This window comes from Tupaia chinensis, unplaced genomic scaffold (assembly GCF_000334495.1).
Source record: "Tupaia chinensis unplaced genomic scaffold, TupChi_1.0 Scaffold000049_1, whole genome shotgun sequence".
NCBI classification, from domain to species: Eukaryota; Metazoa; Chordata; class Mammalia; order Scandentia; family Tupaiidae; genus Tupaia; species Tupaia belangeri.
Window position 1 is genome coordinate 86,482 of NW_006159507.1, and position 21,203 is coordinate 107,684.

The 21,203-nt window shown below is 47.6% G+C and overlaps 1 protein-coding gene across 2 annotated transcripts in view; it reads left to right on the top strand.

The window, feature by feature from the left end:
* Positions 1-6,973: 6,973 nt before the first annotated feature.
* SALL4 (spalt like transcription factor 4) overlaps positions 6,974-21,203 on the top strand; it is a 21,800-nt gene continuing 7,570 nt past the window's right edge. For both annotated transcript variants that reach the window (XM_006141257.3, XM_006141258.3), the window contains exons 1-2: positions 6,974-7,269; positions 20,310-21,203. The exon at positions 20,310-21,203 is cut by the window's right edge. In XM_006141257.3, the coding sequence (XP_006141319.1) occupies positions 7,143-7,269; positions 20,310-21,203 (1,021 nt within the window). In that variant the 5' untranslated portion in view covers positions 6,974-7,142. The remainder of the gene's footprint in view (positions 7,270-20,309) is intronic.

Here is a 21,203-nt window from a genome sequence, read left to right on the forward strand (position 1 = left end):
TGGCCACGCCACAATCCCTTCTCCTCCATTCGCCTCTTGGGATTTTGGGCACACATGTATGCATGTCTGGCATGAGTTTTAAGCTGCTGGGTCCGGGACTCCAACCACGGTGGACTATGTGGGAGTCTAGCGATGTAACCATTATGCCATCTGCCAACTTAAAAATAAGTTTTATTGGGGCCAGCAGGTGGCCTGATGGTTAAGGTGTTGGACTCCCACATGACCACCTACAGCTTGAGTCCTGGATCAGGCAGTTCGACAACCGTGCCAGGCATGTGTGCCTGCCTGTCCAAAATCCAGAGGGGAAAATGGGGGAGAGGGGATCACCATGGGCATCCTCCAGGGGTTGAGGTGGGGTGATTTCTCACTCTTCCTCTCTCTGTTTCTTTCTGTCTCTCTGGTGAGCACACATGCCCTATAGCAAAAACCTTTAAGAAAATCTTTTTTTATCGGGTATATTTCAGGTATACAGCATGATGTGATGAGATACATAGAGATAGTAACGACGTTACTATAGTGAGGCTAATTAACATATCTGTTATCTCATGTAGTTACCCATTTTGTTTGTTTTTGTGGCAAGAGAAGCTCAAATCTACTCACTTATCCAGATTCCTCTCATCTTGCAAAACTGGAATTCCATACCATTAAACAATAACCTCCCATCCCCCTCCCACCTGGTCTCTGGCAAGCACCACTTCACTTTTTGTGTCTGTACGTGTGACTGCCCTGGGGACCTCCTTTCGGTGGGATCACTGTCCTTTGGTGACTTGCTGATTTCACTTAGCATAACGTCCCCACGGTTCATCCATGTCAGAGCATGGGTCACAATCTCCTTCGTTTTCAAAGCTGAACAGGATTCCACTGTATGTCTGTTCCATAGTTCGTTCCCTCATCTGCCTTTCAATGAAGACTGGAGTTGCGTCCACTTAAATATTATGAATAATTCAAGCAAGCAGGTGATGTGGAGGTTAAGTAAGTGCTGGGTCTCACAGGCCCAACTGCGCAGTGCAAGACCTGAGTACAGCAACTTGAAAAATCACATCAGGTGGGCATAATGGTTACGACACTGCACTCCCACATTGTTGACCACTGTTCGAGCCCTGGACCTGGCGGCTTCAAATTTATGCCAGGCGTATGTGCATGCGTGCCCAAAATCCCAAGAGGAGAATGGAGGAAAAGGGATTGTGGCGTGGCCATCTCCTCTTGGGCAGTGATTTCTTGCTCTCTGTCTCCCTGGCAAGCACAGTCTCTATAGTAAAAATCTCTCTTTAAAAAAAGTTATATCAGGTGTGTGTGTGCATGCCCAAAATCCTGAGAGGAGAGTGGAGAAGAGATAGCTGCATGGCCAGGCACCTGGAGGGTGATTTCTTTCTCTCTCTCTCTGGCAAGCATGTGGGTCATATAGCAAAAATTAAAAAAAAAAACAACAACGAATAATTCTGCTATGAACATGGGCATTCAAAAACCTCTGTAAAAGGACCAGCAGTTAGCGTAATGGCTATGTCGCTGGACTCCCACGTAATTGACCACGGTTCGCGTCCCAGACCCAGTGGCTTAAACTCACGCCGGGCTTGTGTGCGTGCGTGTGTGCGGGCCCGCGTGCCCAAGATCCCGAGAGGAGAATGGAGGGGAAGGGATTGTGGTGTGGCCATCCCCCCTGGGGGGTGATTTCTCGCTTTCTGTCTCTCTGTCTGTCTCTGTCTGTCTGGCGAGCGGACGTGCCCTATAGCAAAAACCTCTCCAAAAAAAAAAAAGAAGAAAAAAAAAAACCTCTGTAAGGCCCTGATTTCAATTCTTATAAGCCCAGAGACTGCTGGATCTTTTGGTAGCTCTGTTTTTAAGTTTTTGAACTATTTTTCGTAGTGGCTACATCATTTTACGTTCCCATGGGCTATGATGTTCCCATCAGCCTTCGACACTTCATTTTATATTCAGGACCCCAACGTCAGTCAACCCATTTATCCACTGATTCATTATTTGTTTCTGAGGACTTCCGTGTTGCGTTACCGTGGCTATGTGCAAGGGGCACAGAGGGCAGGAGGTCTCCTCACGGAGCCCGCAGTGTGAGATAGGCCGTCAACACAACACCTTTGATCCGTCATACATTTTCAACCACGCTATAAAGGAGGACTGGCTTCTAGATGAGCAGCCCTGACAGGCGAGACCCAATTTGGATGAGGGAAGGCTACATTAGGAAGGGAAATTGGAACTGCGATGGGAGGCTTGGTATGAGTGAGCCAGGTGAAGGGAGGGGAGAGGTGGGAAGGGAGAAGGAGCAGAGGTGGGTTCTAAAAAGAATTAGCAGCTCTGCTTTGGGCTGGCCCTGTAGCCAAGTGGTTAGGAGAGTCAGATCCCACATGGCTGACTGCGGTTCAAATCCCGGCCCTAGTGTCTTGAAACTCATGTCGGGCATGCATATATGTGCACACTCCAAATCCCGACAGGATAGAGAAATGGAGAAGAGATTGAGGCATGACCAAAACCTACTGAGGGGTGTTTTGCTAGCTTGTTTTCTCTCTGGTCTCTGATAACTTAAAAAAATAGAGGGTCCTGTAGGTGGCGTGGTGGTTAAGGTGCTGGAGTCCTACTTGGTCAGCCGTGGTATGAATCCCAGACCTGGAAGCTTGAAACTCATGCCTGGAACATGTGTCCAAAATCCCCGGAAGAGAATGGAGAAGGGATTGTGGTGTGGTCATTGCCCCGGGGAGGTCATTTTTCACTTTTTCTCTGCCCCTCTGGCCAGTACACCTGCCTATAGTAAAAATTTCTCTTTAAAAGAGAAAGAAGAAGTAGATCCACCTCCCACTGAGAACTACACCTCTACGGGGAAGTTACTGAGTTCATGATTCTGCACGTGTTTATTATTGCTCACAAGCTGCTGATCTGGGAGCTGGGAGCTTCAGATTTCCTGTCGTCGTCGGGACCAGCAGTTGGCGTAATGGCTATGTCGCTGGATTCCTACGTAGTCGACCGCGGTTCAAGTCCTGGACCCGGTGGCTTAAACTCATGCCGGGCGCGTGTGCATGCATGCCCAAGATCCCGAGAGGAGAATGGAGGAGAAGGGATTGCGGCGTGACCATCCCCCCTGGGGGGTGATTTCTCGCTTTCTGTCTTTCTGGTGAGCGCACGCGCCCTATAGCAAAAACCTCTCAAAAAAAAATCTCTAAAAAAAAAACAAAAACAGATTTCCTGTCGTGAAATGGGAAGAAATATTTTATGAGGATAAAGTGAGATTATGTATTCAGAATCTTTTTATGAACAGCTATACCTCAGTGTTCCTAGAGTATTGAAAAACACACCAAAAAGCACATTTTCCAAAAATTCTTGTCTGACATAAACACTGGAAATGATTGGATTTAAAACCTAATCACCGGGACTGGCAGGTGGTGTGGTGGTTAAGGGTGCTGGACTTCCATATGATTAATCATGGTTCAAGTCCGGGACCTGGAGACTTCCTTCTCTTACTTTCTCTCTCTCTCGTCAAATTTAAATGAATAAATAAATAAAGTTAAATAAAATAATTCTTAAAAATACCTAATCACCTAACAAAAGACATTTATGTTAGAAGTTTGAGATCAGGGACTAGCAGTTGATATAATGGCTATGTTGCTGGATTCCCATGTAGTCAGTCGATGGCGGTTTGAGTCCCAGACCCCGGTGGTCATCCCCCCAGGGGGTGATTTTTCGCTTTCTGTCTCTCTGTCTCTGTCTTTCTGGCAATACACATGCCCTATAGCAACAACAACAACAAAAAGTTTGATATCATTCTATACTCTGGTCATTTTCTTTTTTAAATAAATTTTTGTGACCCTTTTAAAAATTTTTAAATTTGTCAGAAGGGGCATGTGCTCTCCAGAGAGGAATAGTGAGAGAGTATCCTCCTCATGGGGGATGGTCACATCACAAACCCTCCCCCTCCCTTTCTGTTTGCTTTTGAGATTCTGGGCATGCACGCACACATACCTGGTGTGTTTTTCAATCTGCTGGATCCGGGACTCAAACTGCACAGTCAGCCATGTGGGATCCAGCGGCCTTAATCCCCACACCACTGGTCGGCTTTCGTTTTTTTTCCCCTAACTCTGATCCCACCCAAGTCTTTTGGTTGCATAGGAATATTAAATAATCAAATGATAACTTATTTTTATAGGTGGGGACAGGAGAGAGATTTTTGACAAGAGTCTGGCTGCCGCGACCCCGTCTCTTCCTCCGTTTCTAGGATCACCTGCACGTGGGCACGTGCTACTGCACCCTTTGTTCAGGTCCTCAGGTCTCCCTTCTGACTCTAGCCGTATGCAGTGCTGCCCAACTTCTCAGATCACCACAACGGGGCCTTAAATATTCATTTACATTATTTGTTAATTAATTTATTTATCTCCAAGAGTGTATGTACTTCCCTGAGAGGTAGAGAGAGGAAGAAAAGCACTCCTCAGTGGGGCATGGCCATGCCACAATCCTTTTTCCTTCATTTGTCCATCTTCTTAGGATTTGGGGCACACACATACACATGCCTGTCATGCTTCTCAAGCCACTGGGGCTGGGATTTGAACCAGAGTCAGCCAGCCACGTGGGATCTGGCTTCCAATGCACAGAACTTAACCACTGTGCAACAGCATTTGGACCATTAAATAATTACTTTTGATTCGGACTTGCCTTCCACTTCTATACCCACCAATTGTCTTCGTCTTTATTTTAGTCTTATTTTAGCTTCTATCTCTAAGCTCCGGGATGACTGTACCTTTTCAACTGAAAGTAGATTTAAAATAGTGTGTCCTTTTCTTCATACGAGGTTCATGAAGTTCTCCTTGAGGAGAACTTTTTGACACTGTTTGAGTGATTACCATAGTTTCTAGACTTTTCCAGGACCGTTTTCATTTCACATGTTTAGCTCAGTTTTTCTTCATAGATATCTTGTCTATACTTAGCTATGGGTGATGACTGGTATTGAGATGGGAAGGGAAGAATTTTGGCGTCACACTCTAAGGATTGGCCATCAGGAACGCCACATCCTGATTAAATTTCTCCAATATCCTCATCTTTTCCAGGAGAAAGCAATAGCACCAACCTCCCCAGGAAGATTTGGGGGGAAAAAAAAGAAAAAAATAAAAACATTGTGCATTTAGTTTGGTCTGTGGCTTGTACTAGGAGCTCAATCAATTATTATTATTATCACTTGGAGGTTCAAATGGCACAATTTTACTAGCTTGTTCTAAGCAGAAATGGCTAACTCGGCTTAACTGTCACCTACTAAAATAAATGAACAACTATATTTGAATGTTTTCCTAAAATCACGAGTATTTTTTGAGCTGCAAACCTAGTGTACATTCAGATTTGTAAATTACATCTCCTGGCACGCGACCTTACACAGAAAAGGTGTTGGAAATATCAGTAAATTACTCAGTAAGGCAGGTGTTAATTAGCCTTTTTACCCAGTCTCAGAATTCTAAACTGCTCCCATGGCTTATGAAATCAAATCCTTATCTTCCAACCTGACTGTTGGCTAGAATTCTATCTTGCTTTAGGAGATGTACGTAAAGAAATAAAAAAAAAACGTTAGCAAGGAGAGACTGAAAAAGGGAAGGTAACCTTCATTTCATGTTTCTACTGATGAGCAAAACTATCCAAAAGATGACCTGGCTAATTTCTTTTCTCCCTCGGGTTGTCCAAACACCCAGGTGAGCACATTGATGAGCCCAGCATTGTATACATTGGCTTGCATTGCTGATGAGCTCACAGTAACTCCTATAAGCTGGGTGCTTGAACAACCAATCAAGAAAATGCAATGCACAACTGTGGAGGGAGAGTTTATATTTGCACAGTTCCTTACAATAAAGTAAATGCTATATAAAGACGTATGCACGGAGGGGTCATGGAAATACCATCAAAGACTTAGAAGGCTGGAGCTTTCATCATTCATTCAACATTTATTGAGCAATTACATCATGTAAGGCAGTTTACCGAATTAAACATAGAGAGACTCACAGTATCATTGTAAACGTGTATCTTACACACACACACACACACACACACACACACACACACACGACTTTAGAAGATTCCAGGCACCCCTGGGTCAGTATGATACAATCCCTTTTGAAGTCTGTATTGCAAAAAATTCCAGTAATGGTTAGTAACACCCAGTTACTCTGACAGTGTCCAATGCTATTCCAGAGGAGACATAAGAGCATTGTCTTGGTAATAAAATATGATGTTATCAGACATTTATGGCTTGCGGGGGGGAAAATGCAATTCCTTGCTGTTTTGATATAATCTCTGACTATGCTTGTTTTTAATCTACCTGTTCTATATTTAGTAACCAGTCATTTTAAAGTTGAAAAGAAAAAATCAAGGTTAGTATTGTAGCAAACCAAGCCTTGTGAGTATGAAACCTGGGGGCTACTCTTCAGCATGTAAAGGGGGTCATCCTGGTGGGCAGCTCCCTGAAATTTTAGGAAGTGGATGGGCGGGAAGGCTTAAGAAACGACCATCCGCCATTCTTCAGTCACCTCGAAATTCAATTTAAACATTTCAATCAAAAAGAAGATAGGAGGGGACAGAGGTCACATCTGAGGTTTTAGGTTTTCCTTGTAGGTGTAAAAACAGCCCAAATAATCCACTGTGAAAAGATCTCCCTCCCAAGCTGGTGGATCTCAACATTACAAAAGTAATTTTTGGAACACACTACAAAACACATCCGTTCCCAAACTTTTACATATGCTCCTAATTTTTTAAGCAGAACCCCTCTCTTTCCCCCTCCTTTTTCTTTTCCCCTCCAAGGGCTCAGAACGTTGGAGTGAGGACCGGTCCCCTCCGATTTCGTGCGTGCCCCAGCCAATCTGAGCCCGGATGCTAATTAGCTGCGCTCCCCTGATGAACACGCCTTTGTCACATGCAGGACCGGACTACAAAGCCCAGAATGCCTCGCCCCTCCCTGATCAATGAGGACTTATTTAAATGATCTCTGAGGTCTTGGACCCAGGCCAATCAGCTGTCAGGACTCATGATAAATCGCAATGCATTATTGATAATAATAATTACTGGGACATGCGCGTTCCGGCCGGAGGGGGGTAAATTTCCCAACTCCAGGAATTTGTTGCGGAGAGGGCAAGTCGCCGCGGCTTTCCCGGCGCCCCGATGCTCGCACCATGTCGAGGCGCAAGCAGGCGAAACCCCAGCACATCAACTCCGAGGAGGACCAGGGCGAGCAGCCGCCGCAGCCGACCCCGGAGTTTGCAGATGCGGCCCCAGCGGCGCCGGCGGCCGGGGAGCCGGGTGAGTGGGGCTGGGGCACCCCCGGGGAGAGGAGTTTCCTGGACGGACGCGGGACCCTCGAGGACGCGGGCTCTAGAGAGCGGGCGGCTTCCAGCGCTGATTCCAGCGCGGTCTGAGGGCTAATTCCAGGGCAGGGAGGCAGACTGGTGCCCCAGCCCCGCTCGCAGATTTTGCATTGCCCCCTCTCCTCCCGTTCGGTAAGTCTCACCCTCACCTCTCTCCCCTTACTGTAGAATTGACCCCCACCCGCTCTGCCTCTCGCTCCTTGTCCCTCTCTTAATTGGTTCCACTCCCCTAGTTACACCCCCTCTCCCCGCGTAACTTAGGCTCTCCTCCCTCCCTGGCGCCGCGTTTAAAAGAAAGAGACCCCGGGGGTCCCCACCCTCTCCACCACCCTTTGGGGGCTTTTCTAGGAGGCTGGAGGGGGCTCGCACCCTGGAAGACCCTGCAGGGGAGAGCGATCTGTTGCGCGCGCCCCTCCCGGGCCAAGTGGGGGGAGGGGGCGCGATCACTCCACCCCCGGGAACTGGGGTGCCGGCCACCCACACTGCGGAGGAAATTGGAGGGCCCTCCGAGGTGGTAAAAAGAGGGCACAGTATTTCTCTTGTGCAGAAATTTCCTTTTCGGTTTTTGTTGTTTAACCCCCGGGCTACGCCGCCTGCCGATCTTCGCCCTAACCTTTCGGGGCCTGACCTCCAGCCATCTTTGATTTCCGACTTCCTAAAAATAGCCGCGGCCAGCGGAGGGGTGCTGGCCCCCAGGGCGGGATGGAGAGCGCACGGCAGCCCCGCTGGGGTGCACCGGCCTCGCTTTCCGTGGGGATTTTCTAGGGCGCCCGGCTTTCCAAGGGCGCGCCCGGGGTCGAAAGGGGAGAGGTCTGGCCAGGGCGAGTACCCGGGGCTGACCCGACCCACGCTCCCGCGGAGAGGTCTCCGGGATCTGGAGGAGTTCGGGACCCCAGCCCTGCCGGGGGCGGCGAAACAGACTCCCCTCCTGCTTAATCACTTCTCCGAGGAGGGCTTAGGAGCGGGTCGTTTCCTCACTATCTGCTCTCCGTCCTGGCCCGCCAAATTGTCGCCTGATAAGTTTGTAGCTTACGCGTGGGGGAGGGAGCATATTTATCCTCCCCACTCCGCCTGCTTTTAAGGTCCCAGAGCTGAGGGGTGTGCGCGGCAACCCCAGACACCCCTAGCCCAACTCCGGGGTTTCTCTAGCCCGAACCCTTTTACTCGGGCAGGGATCGTAGCACACTTCCTAAATTTATTGTAAGTCAATTAAGCCCCACTCCCCCCCCCTTTCCATTAACATCTTCTCCTGGCAAACGCCGAAGTTCGGCTTAAATTTATAATAGGTCTATGAAATCCCCCCATTCTCGAATGTAACGCTTTTCAGGGCAAATTAACAAGATAGGCTGGACCAAGGGGCAGCTGTGGGTTTCCGGGGCGTCTAATGGTCAGGGCAGCGCACACCGAGGTCCCCAGCCTGATGGACTCTCTTTGTGCCGTGGTTAGGGGGTGGGGGGAGCGAGGCTTCGTCGCCAGGCCCACCTGAAACAAAAGGGTTAACTCTCGGCCCGCCCGCTTCCTCCGGAGAGGAGGGGCGACCTCCTGGCTCTGACCCCTCCCCTGTCCGCTCTGACCTCCCCTTCCCCCTTCGTTTTGGGTGGGCGCCCCGAGGTGGGGCTTCAGGTAGTGTTTGGCACCTTTAAAGAGAGCTCGTTATGGGAGGGCTTCGGAAATGAACGCAGGTTGCAGTTTGAAATCAGTTAACCTGAGCCGGGCCAAACTCTCGGCCTGGCTGTGCCCCCTCGGCGATTTGGGAGGGCACTTCGCTATTGATCCCCGCTGCTGGTGCTGAAAGCCCAGCCGGCTTGCGCGCGGGCGCCCCCTGGAGGCCCAGCCTGGAGCCGAGCCCTTTGCCGGTAGGCGGGTCGGTCGCAGGGACTAGCTGGCACCTGGTGGGTGGGACAGGTTGGGAGGGCGAATGGCGAGTACTGAGCTGGGCCAAGGTTGGGCGCTCCCGAGGCCTCCTGCCAGTTGCCCGCATCATCTGTGTCTGCCCACTATTTGCCAAGTCTTCGGAATCCTTGGGGAGAATTCCTTGATCCTAGAATGTGTTTTCAGAACCCTCATCCGTCTCCTTGGGACAGAAGATGATTTTTCCAAGCAGTATATTTTTAATGGCTGCATTACTGATCTTATTTTGCAAAGCCACTTGGGAATGCAGTTTTTGAGGGAGGAAAATGAAGTCTGGCGATCAATTAGCAGATCAAAAAATCTGCAGGTGGTCGGAGGGGCTAACACTACTTACAGGAAAATTAGCATTTTCTCAAAAGAGTTTCAAACGTCCTTTGTGCTAAACTGGATTACAACCACCATGATTAAGATTCCCAAGATTTCAAATAACTTTCTAACCCCAGTTTCTCAGCCAAAATGACCTACACTGGCTATAAGGATCCTGGCATTAGTTACTGGTTCAGGCTAACTTTCTGTTACGTGAGGTTTTTGAAAGAGGAGCACGGTCTCTTTTGTTCATGAAAAATAAATTGCATTTTGCAATGCCTTCCCTCACCTAACGAATGTAGCTGCCTTTGCAGTTCTCAAGTATGACACTTTCTTTTCTGTGGTTGTGAGCAAGCTTCCTTATGGGTGAGTGGGTGGGGAACCCTCTTGGAAGGCATGAGATAGAGGTAGCATTTCCTCATTTTAAATGTGAGGTGTGGAGTCTGGTGCCTGGCAAATTCGGTTTGGGGTAAGGTTTGAGAGTGACGTCCGAATTGCGATCTAGTTGCACTACTTTCAGCTGTGTAACTTTAAGACCAGCTTGGTTTTTCTGGGCTTTGGTTTCTTCCATTGTACAGTGAAGCTTAAACACGGTGTTTGGAGCGGATCTTCTGTAGAAGGGCTCCGCTGTGCTGGAAATGTGATCATTAACTCAGTTTGTTCAAAATAACAAACTTAACTATTGTTTCAAGTGGGAGTCCATCTGCCAATTGAGATAATTCTGCAGAAACAACATCTACTCTGAGGGGACCCAGGCTAGGAACCTCAACTCTATTACTTTTATTGTAATCTTCACAATTAACGTGGCCAAAGCCCTGTTTCTACTCATTTCAGAGTTAAGTTGCAGTTCCTGGTTGAAACCGTGTACCCCCAGTGTGTTTCCTGTTTGATGTTAGTCTTGTCCGGACTTGGAGGGGCTGTGTGTGTACGGTCTCAGAGCAGTGGGAATATCAATATTGTGTGTTTTTTTCTCTGGTTTCTTCCATGAGGGAGCCATGCTTGGAGCTTGGCTGGTAGGGTTTGTTGATATCTCTGTCCTTTTAATTTTTAAAAGTATTTTCCTTTGGAAGCTTTAGATTAAGCAATGGTGGGGGGGGAGGGAAGCAAGTTGGAAATTACACAATATTTGCATTTGATTGGTTTCTCTGGGTCTTAACTGCTCTGAAAGAAATGATGGAGAAAAGGGTTTAAAAAGTTCCCTTTGTCATAATCCTTAACCTGTTACACTTTTGTTAAAAGCAAAATACAAACATTTTAAAACGCCTCTAGCAAAGAGCACACACCTTACCAGCTATAAAGCCTTTTCTGATCCTTTCATTTTTTTCTTTCCTTTTCAGTAAAATTACTGAATTTTGATTCAAGCTTGTTTGACACTTTTATTTTTATGTCTTAGATAGAAACATTTCTGGTTTTAATTTGCCATTTATGAATTAAGGTCTTTTTACTTTAGTGTTAAAAATTAAACTGATACAGGGCAGCTGTTCATTACTCTGGGACATAATTTGCTTGTTTTTTTTCCTAAGCCATTATCCTGGGGGTGGAGGAGGGTGGAAGGTACTGTGCTTCAGATAATCCACTCATTGTAGTCCTTTTAATATAGTCATAAAAAAAAAGAGATAAGCTTGAGTCTTAATGCTTTTATCAAGATGTCCTGGTTTTATTTTTTAAAGTGTTTTAGTGTCTCCAGAATTTGATTGGCCCCTGTAGATGAACTTTCATCCTATACAATAGTAAGAGTATTTTCTATCCATTTGGCAGTGATTGAATCTAAGACCCCTGCTGAGTTTACTGCATTCTTCCAACTTATTGGATAACTAGATGCTGAGAGATAACATTCCTAAAATTCGGGGTGGGGGTGGGGTGGAAGGATGGAAGAACTAGTTGCTGAGTAATCCGTCTGAACTTTGCTTTCTTCCTTTTGGGTTAACTTAAGCATACCCAGCAGTTCATAACAGAGTCGTCCAAGTGGGGTTCTGGATGGAGAAGGGCTTTTTACTGTGCATGCAAACTGCTGCTGCTGTAGCCTCCTGGGATGCCCTGGCCTTGCTGCGAGGCTGCAGAGAGGGCCAGCTTGTATATACAGTGCAGGGAGCTGCTATTCAAGCTGTAAATCACTCTTAGGAGCTGCTGGATCCTCCCAGCGCAGGGGGACATAACCTTTTTGTGCTCTAGATCTCTGCTCAGCATAATGTGTTTAAACCCACGAGGGTCACAGAATGCCAGGGAAATAAAATGACATTGAAATAGAGTTATCAACATTGAAAACATTATGATACAGTAACATGCACTGCTTTTTATTTTTATTTTTTTCTTGCGTAGGGTGGGAGTGCTCATCAGAGAGTGTGAGAAAGCAGCCCCCAATGGGGAAGCCCACACAGCATTCCCTTTCTCCATTCTCGGGATTTTGTACATGTGCGTACATGTGCCCAGGCAGTTTTTCAAACTGATGGGTCTAGGACTCATGCACACAGTGGCCTTGTGGGATCCAGCCACCTTAACCACTATTGCCACTGACTGGCCTGTGCTTTTTTTATTATTACAATAAATAACAATCCAGAAGGTAACCTGGAATTTCCAAATCAAGCGACAACTATAAACATCATAGGAAAACATCTGTAGTTGCTATTAGTGACAGCCCCAGGTCCTGCTAGCTAATACACCGTGGCTTCTTCCTAGGTTTATAATGGAAAGAAATGTGGTATTTTTGTTTCTAATTTGCTTATATGGTGTGTTCTCACCAGGGACGGGCAGGGGAGGGAGTGAGAAAGCACTTCGCAGGAGGAATGGCCTCTGTTCAATCTCTTTACTCTTCTATAGGGCTTGTACTCTAAAGACAGACATACAGAAAGTGAGAAATCACCCCCCCCCGGGGGGGGGATGGCCACACTGCAATCCCTTCTCCTCCTGGGATCTTGGGCACACACGCCCTGTGTGAGTTTAAGCCACCAGGTCCGGCTCTTGAACCATGTTCGACTACATGGGAGTCGAGCGACAGCCAATACACCAACTGCTGGTTCCCCCAGTGTGTTTTTCAAAACTGCCTGGTCCAGGGATTGAACCATGTGATGTGCATATGGGATCTAGCTGCCTTAACTGCCATGTTACCAGCTGACCAAGTACTTAAAGAAAAAAAACAGAAAGCTATCAGATTTTTTAAGCATAATTTCATGGATTTCAGTTTAAGAATGTTTGCTTTAAAAAATTTCTTTTTACTAAGAATTATTTATTTTCTTTTATTTTATTTATTCATTTGTCTATTTTAATTTTACCAGAGAGAGACACAGAGAGAGAGAGAGGGAAAGTGAGAAAGCAAGCCCACCAGGTCCAGAAGAATTGTTGATTTAATTTTATCTTTTTATTATTATTTTTAATTTGCTACAGGGCACATGTGTTCACTAGAGAGACGGGAAAGTGAGGAACTAAGCTGGCAGGTCCAGGACTTGAACCGGGTTGATCATGTGGGAGTCTAGCACCTTAACAACCACATCACTTGCTGCCTCTTTAGTGCTCTAATTAAAAAGTGTTTTAATTTTGGGTATGTGCGTGCACATGACTGGCATGAGTTTCAAGTTGCTGGATCTAGGACTTGAACTGTGGTTAGCTATGTGGGTGTCCTAAGTGTCTTAATCATACACCTGCTGGCTGCATGGGTATCATCATTTTTATACAAGATCTTAGCAGTGTCACAATCTTTCTGCTCTAGCCTCCCAGCCTAGTTAGGATCATGGCCGCTGGAGTTACAAGTACCTACGTGCCAGGAACTAAATATAAACCTCCCTTGTGACTTTGAGACTCCAAAGTGGTCGTGCTATGTATGCGCCACCTTTGCTGGGCTAAGATAAATATTGTCAGTAGGGGATGCTGTAGGATATTTCAAGAGGATGGGACTTCTGATCCTACTTATAGTGTGCATTTCTCTCTTGATCCAGTGGTTCAAGTGAGATTCATTAGCATGTTTTGGGCAGCTTCCTGGCAAATTCTCTTGGTCTCCTACTTCCCTTCCCAGAGTAGGACAGCCCTTCTACAGGCTGTTTCTCAGTAAGTTCTACCAACACTCCAGAAAATAGCCCCAGGGGGGATGGCCACACTGCAATCTCTTCTCCTCCATTCTCCTCTAGGGATCTTGGGCAAGCACGCACATGTGCCCAGCATGAGTCTAAGCCACCGAGGAGGGTGAACCAGTAGTAGGGTGAACCAGGACTTGAACCGTGGCCAACTATGTGGGAGTCAAGCAGTGTAACCATTCTGCCATCTGCTGGCCCCTTAATTACTTCTTTTTTCTTTTTTTGGGGGGGGGAAGAGATTTTTCCTATAGGGTGCGCGCGCTCGCCAGACAGAGACATAGAGACAGAAAGCGAGAAATCACTCCCCAGGGGGGATGGTCACACCGCAATCCCTTCTCCATTCTCCTCTCGGGATCTTGGGCACGCAAGCACACGGGTCCAGCATGAGTTTTAAGCCACCGGGTCCGGGATGCGAACTGCGGTCGACTACGTGGGAGTCCAGTGACATAGCCATTACGCTAACTGCTGGTTCCCAATTACTTCTTTTTAGAGAGGTTTTTGCTATAGGGCATTTGCCTTTGCCAGAGAGAGCAGAAAGTGAGAAATCACCCCCCAGCTTCAATTTTGTCTCCTTCATTCTCCTCTTGGGATTTTGGGTATGCATGCACATGCACCTGGTGTGAGTTGTTTTTTTTTTAAAGCTACTCCATCGAATGGCAGCTATTTCTTTTTAAATTTTATTTATTTATTGTTATTCTTCAGTTTGACCAGAGAGAGAAAGAGAATGACGAAGCAAGCCACCAGGTCTGAGACTTGAACCACAGTCACCATGTGGGAGTCTAGTGCCCCAGTCACCATGCCGCCTGCCAGCCCTACCTGGCATGAGTTTTAAGCCCCTGGGTCTGAGACTTACTGCATTTGACTACGTGGGAGTCCAGTGACGTAATCATTATACCATCTGCTGATCCCTAATTATTTCTGAGAATCAGTTCGACAACTGTAAAACAGAAATGAAAATGCTCATCCGATTACCTGCCTTTGGAGATGAATGATCTAAGGTCTAACAGGCCAAAGTACACAGTGTTCTTGCTGGGGAAGGGGATGCTGTTAGCTTTGGCCTTAACTCAGCCTTTGGGGCCAGTCAGTGATATGGAGGTTAAGTCCCACGTGGCCAATTGCAGAGTTTGAGTCCTGGACCCAGAAGCTTGAAAAACACGTAGGATGCATACACAAGTGTGCACAAAATCCCCAGGAGGAGGAGAAGTTGAGGAGGGATTGGGGTGCTTTCTCACTGCCCTTGTCCCTCCAGGAAATGCACATGCCCTTTGGCATCACTTCCTCTATCCGTTTCTTGTTCTCCAAGCACATGCATCTTATATCAAAATTTAAAAAAAAAAGGGAACATTTTTTGCAAGATTTCCGTGAGTAGAATAGCTAAGACAAGAGGAAATTAAGCAGGTTAGCTGGACCAAGGTGGTGACTGGGTTTTAGGAGCTTTAGATCCCGGTGGAAAAGAAGCCCTGCCACAAAACCGTCTATAGTTTATAATAGAGTTTCTCCGTTTCACTTGCTCCTCCCAGGCTCCCTCTCTGGGAGGTGGAAACCCACAACAGTTTCTCTTTTATCATTTCAGATCTTTTATGTGCATTTCTTTATCTTTACCTGCAAATACAGATGAGAGCAGATTATATATTTGGTGGTCGGAGAAGTCTTGACAAATTTTTCTTTTTTTTTTTTTGAGAGGTTTTTGCTATAGGGCGCGTGCGCTCGCCAGACAGAGAGAGACAGAGAGATAGAAAGTGAGAAATCACCCCCGAGAGGGGATGGCCACGCCGCAATCCCTTCTCCATTCTCCTCTCGGGATCTTGGGCACGTGGGCACGTACGCACAGGCGCCCGGCGTGAGTGTAAGCCACCAGGTCCGGGACTTGAACCGCGGTCGACTACGTGGGAGTCCAACAACATAGCCATTACACTAACTGCTGGTCCCTTGACAAATTTTTCTAGGCAAAAATGCAGCATGACTTTTCCAACAACCCAATTATATATATATATATATATATATCCTATTGTACTCTTTTTGCTCCACCTGAAATAAATGGGGAGGGGGGGGCAGAAGGTTGCAACATGGGCTCCCGTGTGGCCCAATTCAGTTCAAGTCCTAGACTTGTCAGCTTGAGTGTCACACAAGGCATGTTCGTGTGCGTGCCCCAAATCCCAGGAGGACAGTGCATCCTGGCATGACCATCCCTCCCAGGAGTGATTTCTCACTTTTCCTCGCACTGTCTCTGTGTGTGCACACCCCATGACAGAAAATCTGGGGTGGGGGGAGAGATGAATGGTGGGCAGTTTTCCTTAGAACCACCAATGTCATGCTGCTACAGGGCCCTAAATGGAGGTTTGCCGTATTTCTTTCTGTAGGCAACAGAGTATTCATACTTTGCGTATCCTGATTTATTTAACCAGAAACTGGCATGGGCTAGGATACATCCGCTTTTGTTGTTGCTGTTAGACTGAGAAATGCTGTATAAAATATCCTTGTACCGTAGACAGTAAGTTCCTAGTGAAGGAACTGGTGGGTTGAAGGAGAATTACCCACAGGGGTACTAGGTGGCCAGATCACCCCCAGAAGCAGCCGTTTATCTGCATCTAGTATTAATATATGTCCCTAAGAAAACTTTTTTGCCTTTTTTAGTTTTTGCTATAGGGTGCATACACCGGTTGGGTAGGTGGAGAAAGTGAGACGTCACCTCTAAGGGGGTGACCACCCACAATCCCTTCTCCATTCTTCTCTCAGGATTTTGGGCTTGGCCATGCACGTGTGCCCAGCTTGTTTTTCGAGCTGCTGGATCTGGGACTTGAATCCCCTTCAGCCATGTAGGACCCAGCTGCCTTAACCACCACACCACCTGGCTGGTCCAGGAAAACGTAAAAAAGCTTGACACGTTGGGCCAGCAGGTGGTGTGGTGGTTAAAGAAGCTGGATTCCCATGTGGCTGACTGTGGTTCGAGTCCTGGACCTGGCAGCTTGCTTTCTCACTTTCCCCTTTGCTCTCTTGCTTTTTCTGTCTGTCTCTGGTTAAATTAAAATAATAATAATAATAAAATAACAAATGGAATTAAATAAGTAATTCTTTATTAAAAAACAAGAAACTTGGGACCAGCTGGTGGCATGGTGGTTAAGGTGCTGGACACTCCCACATGGCTGACCATGGTTCGAGTCCTGGACCTGGAAGCTTTCTCTCTGTGTGTGTGTGTGTGTGTGTGTGTGTGTGTGTCTTTCTCTGGTCAAATTAAAATAAATGAATGAATAAATAAATAATTATAAAAGACTATCTACTTTAAAAAGAACAAACAAACAAACAAAAAAAGAAACTTGACACATAACTGCCAAAATTGCATATCTAGGAAGGTGCCACACATACTGCATTTTACGTATTGAGAGAAATTACACATGTGGGTAGCATCCATTTGGGAAGCAGGTCTCCAAATAAGTTTCTCAGTTCCCAGGGGGTTCTAGGAATCGTGTTTTTAGGATGGAGCCATCCTGTGTGTCGGTAGTTAGTGGAACTGCATCCCACGTGGCCGGCCGACTGTGCAGTTGAAGTCTTAGACCTGGTGGCTGGAGAAACACCAGGTCTGTGTAGCCCACAGGATGTCTGGAGAACACGTGTCATCCTAATTGCACAAGGTGGTGACAGAGCCATTACGCCAACTGCTGGTCCCTAGGTCTACTTTATTTAACTGTATTTATTTTCATTTGACCAGAGAAGGACAGAGTGAGAGTGAGAGAGAGAGAATATGAGGAAGCAAGGCTCCACGTCTGGACTGGGACCATCGCCAGCCATGTGGAAGTCCAGGGCCCTTAACTACCATGCCACCTGCTGACCTAAGTAAAGTAATTCTTTAAAAAAAAACACATAAATTCTTTTGAATCACACCAGGCATCTACATAGTAAGTGTTGGAGAGTTGTCTCTGATTAGGCCCCACTGGTGGTGCAGTGGTTAAAATGGCTGGATCCTCCATGGCTGACTGCACAGTTCACGTCCTGCACCCCTGGCTTGAAAAAACACTCTTGGCACTTGTGTGCGCACCCCACCCAAAATCCCCAAAGGAGAAATGGAAAAGGGATTGCGGTGTGGCCATTCATCTCCCATGAGGGTTTGCTTTCTTTCTCTCTCTCTGACTCTCCTGAGCACATAAACCTAGTCATTTTTAAGGATTTTTGCTATAGGGTTCATGCACTTGCTGGAAAGAGGAGAGAGGAAAGTGAGAAATCATCCCCTGGGGGAATGGCCATGGTGCAATCCCTTTTCCTAGGATTTTGGGCACCTGACATGAGTTTTAAGCCTCTGAGTCTGGAACTCGAACTATGGTTGGCCATGTGGGAGTCTAGCGTCTCAACCACCATGCCACCCGCTGCCCCCTCCCCAGCAAACTATAAAGTTATCTGTGACTAATATCTAGTGTCATTACCTCTGGATCTCAGCTTTCCGCATCTATGTAGGGGCTGGTAGTGATTGGATTGGAAGATCATCACCTGAGGGACCTGCGTGGACCTGCTTTGAGCTATCGGTTATTGGACTTTTCTTTCCACTGTGGATCCCTAACCTTGCACCCGGGGGCGGGTGAGAAGTGCCATTGGAGGAATGAGGGTCGAGCGGCTGGTTATGAGGCATGGAGGGCTCGCAGCAGTCCTAGTTGAATTCACCCCTTCATCCAGGGATCTACCTTGTGCAGCTGTGATGATGCGTGTTCTCTAGACATCCTGTGGGCTACTCCTCCTTCATCAAGTCTGTTCCCTGGCAGGCCAGAACTACGTAGGGACAGTGCCTACGTAGGCCAGCCCCCAGTACACACACCTTGGAAAGCTTGCTACTGCCTAGTCTGAAATGAGTAAAAGATTAAGTCAGTTTATGAACGCAGTGCTTTAAGGTCAGTCCCTTCTCCAACCTATTGGTAGCCCCTTCAGTCAAAAGCCCATGGTTTTGGGCCAGCTGGTGGCCTGTTGGTTAAGGTGGCTAGATCCCACATGGTCACCAGGTCTGGTTTGAGTCCCAGACTTGGTGGCTTGGAGAACATGCCAGGCGCTTGTGCATGTGCGCCCATCCAAAATCCCAAGGGGAGAATGGAGGAGAAGGGATTGTGGCCATCGCTCTGGGGGTGCTTTCTTAGTTTCTCTCTCTCTCTCTCTCTGTCTCTGAGCCCTATAGCAAAAATAAGAAAGACATCATTTTAACAAGAGTCCATGGTTTTGAGGGGAGTATGTAGTTACCCAAGAAGCTGAGAGAAAAATAGATTCATTTGCTAACATGCAAAGTAGTTACTTAATTATAGTGAAGTAGACCCTTCATGACTTTTGACTCATCCATTTGTAATTTTAAACACAGATTTTTTTTAGGGGTGGGTGTGGGGGACACACATACCCAGCATGTTATTCCAGTTGCTTGTTCTGCGCATTTGGCCAGATGGGATCTAATCACCTTCGCCTCCATGCCACCTGCTGGTCTGAACCCTAACTTCTATTATGGCATGTTGTGATTGTTTTGAGGCTGACATTACTCTCTTATCATGCCTGGGGACCAGCAGGTGGCGTGGTGGTTGAGGCACTGGACACTCCCACATGGCCGACCAGGGTTCAAGTCCTGAATCTGGTGGCTTGCTTCCTCACTTCCTTTCTCACTCTCACCCTCTGTCTCTCTCTGGTCAAATTATAAAATAAATGTATAAATAAAATAAAACAATTATTTTAAAATCTCTTATTATGCCTGATTTATAAGTTAGACTCTATCACAGGTTTGTATGTATAGGACAAAATGCATACTGGGTTGGTGCCATCTGCTTTCAGGCATCCTCTGGGGATCTTGGAACCTGTCCCCTTTGGGGAACGAAAGACTACAGAGAATTGTGCATTTCCTAGGGCTGCCTTCACTGAGGCCACAGACTGGGTGGTCTAAGCAGCAGGGGCATCTGCTCTCACAGTGATGGAGGCCAGAGGGCTCAAAGTTAGGTTTCAGACTGTTTGGTCCTGCCTGACTCTTGGAGCGAGAGTCTTGTCTCTTACCTTCCGTTGGGTTCCAGTGGTCCTTGGATGTGCCTCACCACTGCCTGCCGCCCTTGTCTTCACGTGGCATTCTTCTCTGGGTCTGTTTCAAATCTTCATTTTCTGTCTCTCTCTCTCTCTCTTTTTAAAAGAGATATTTTTGCTATAGGGTGCCTGTGCTCACCAAAGAGACAAAGAGATACAGAAAACGAGAAATCACCCCCCAGGAGGGATGACCATTCTGCGTCCCTTCTCTTCCTTTCTCCTCTTGGAATTTTGGGCACGCATGCACATGTAACTGACATGAGTTTTAAGCCACCGGGTCTGGGACTCAAACCATGGTCTACTCTGTGGGAATATAACAACATAACCATTCCATCTGCTGACCCCCTCCCCTGTCTCTTAAAAGGATGCCCGTCACTGGGTTTAGGGCCCAACTTAATTATTTTTGCAGAGACCCTGCCCGAGAAGGGTCACATGCACAGGTGTAGGGCGGAGGCGGGACGGGGAGAGGTGAGCTGGGCTGGATCTTTCGGGAATGATGAGTGAAGGTCACCGAGCCTCGTTGGTGGTATTTCCCCCGCACTGCGTTCTGCCTGACGACAATAGTGACAACAGTGACAACCTCTGCTCTGGTGTGAGTTTCTTGTCTCAAGAAGCCATCCTTTTTTGGGGTGATGTTCTTAGCCTTACCGTCTCTCTGTCATCACAGGTGCTCCAGTGAGCCAGCCCGGTGACAAGACGAGTGGGGACGAGGTGGCAGTGAAGCGGCTGCGTCGGGAGGAGACACACGTCTGTGAGAAGTGCTGTGCAGAGTTCTTCAGCATCTCTGAGTTCTCGGAGCACAAGAAAAATTGCACTAAAAATCCGCTCGTCCTCATCATGAATGATAGCGAGAGCCCGGTGCCTTCAGACGACTTCCCGGGAGCTGTGCTGGGCCAGCAGCCAGCCAGCCCCAGCGGCAAGGATGACCACAGGGACAACGGTGGCAGCTCAGGGGACATGAAGGAGAAGCCGGGGGCTGAGCCTGTCATGTACTTAAAGACAGAGACGGCCCTGCCCCCTACACCGCAAGACATAAGCTATGTACCCAAAGGCAAGGTGGCCAACACTAACGTGACCCTGCAGGCACTGCGGGGCACCAAGGTGGCCGTGAACCAGCGGAGTGCAGACACGCTGCCCGCACCCGTGCCCGGAGCCCACAGCATCCCGTGGGTCCTGGAGCAGATTCTGTGTTTGCAGCAGCAGCAGCTTCAGCAGATCCAGCTCACTGAGCAGATCCGCGTCCAGGTGAACATGTGGGCCTCCCACGCCCTCCACTCCGGTGTGGCTGGGGCTGATGCCCTGAAGACCTTGGGCAGCCATGTGTCCCAGCAGGTCTCTGCAGCTGTGGCTCTGCTCAGCCAGAAAGCCGGAAGCCAGGGTCTGTCTCTGGATGCCTTAAAACAAGCCAAACTACCTCATGCCAACCTCCCTTCCACCACCAGCTCTCTGTCCCCAGGGCTGACGCCCTTCGCCGTGAAGCCAGACGGGGCGCAGGTCCTGCCCAACGTCATGTCTCGCCTCCCGAGCGCTCTGCTCCCTCGGGCCCCTGGTGCCACGCTCT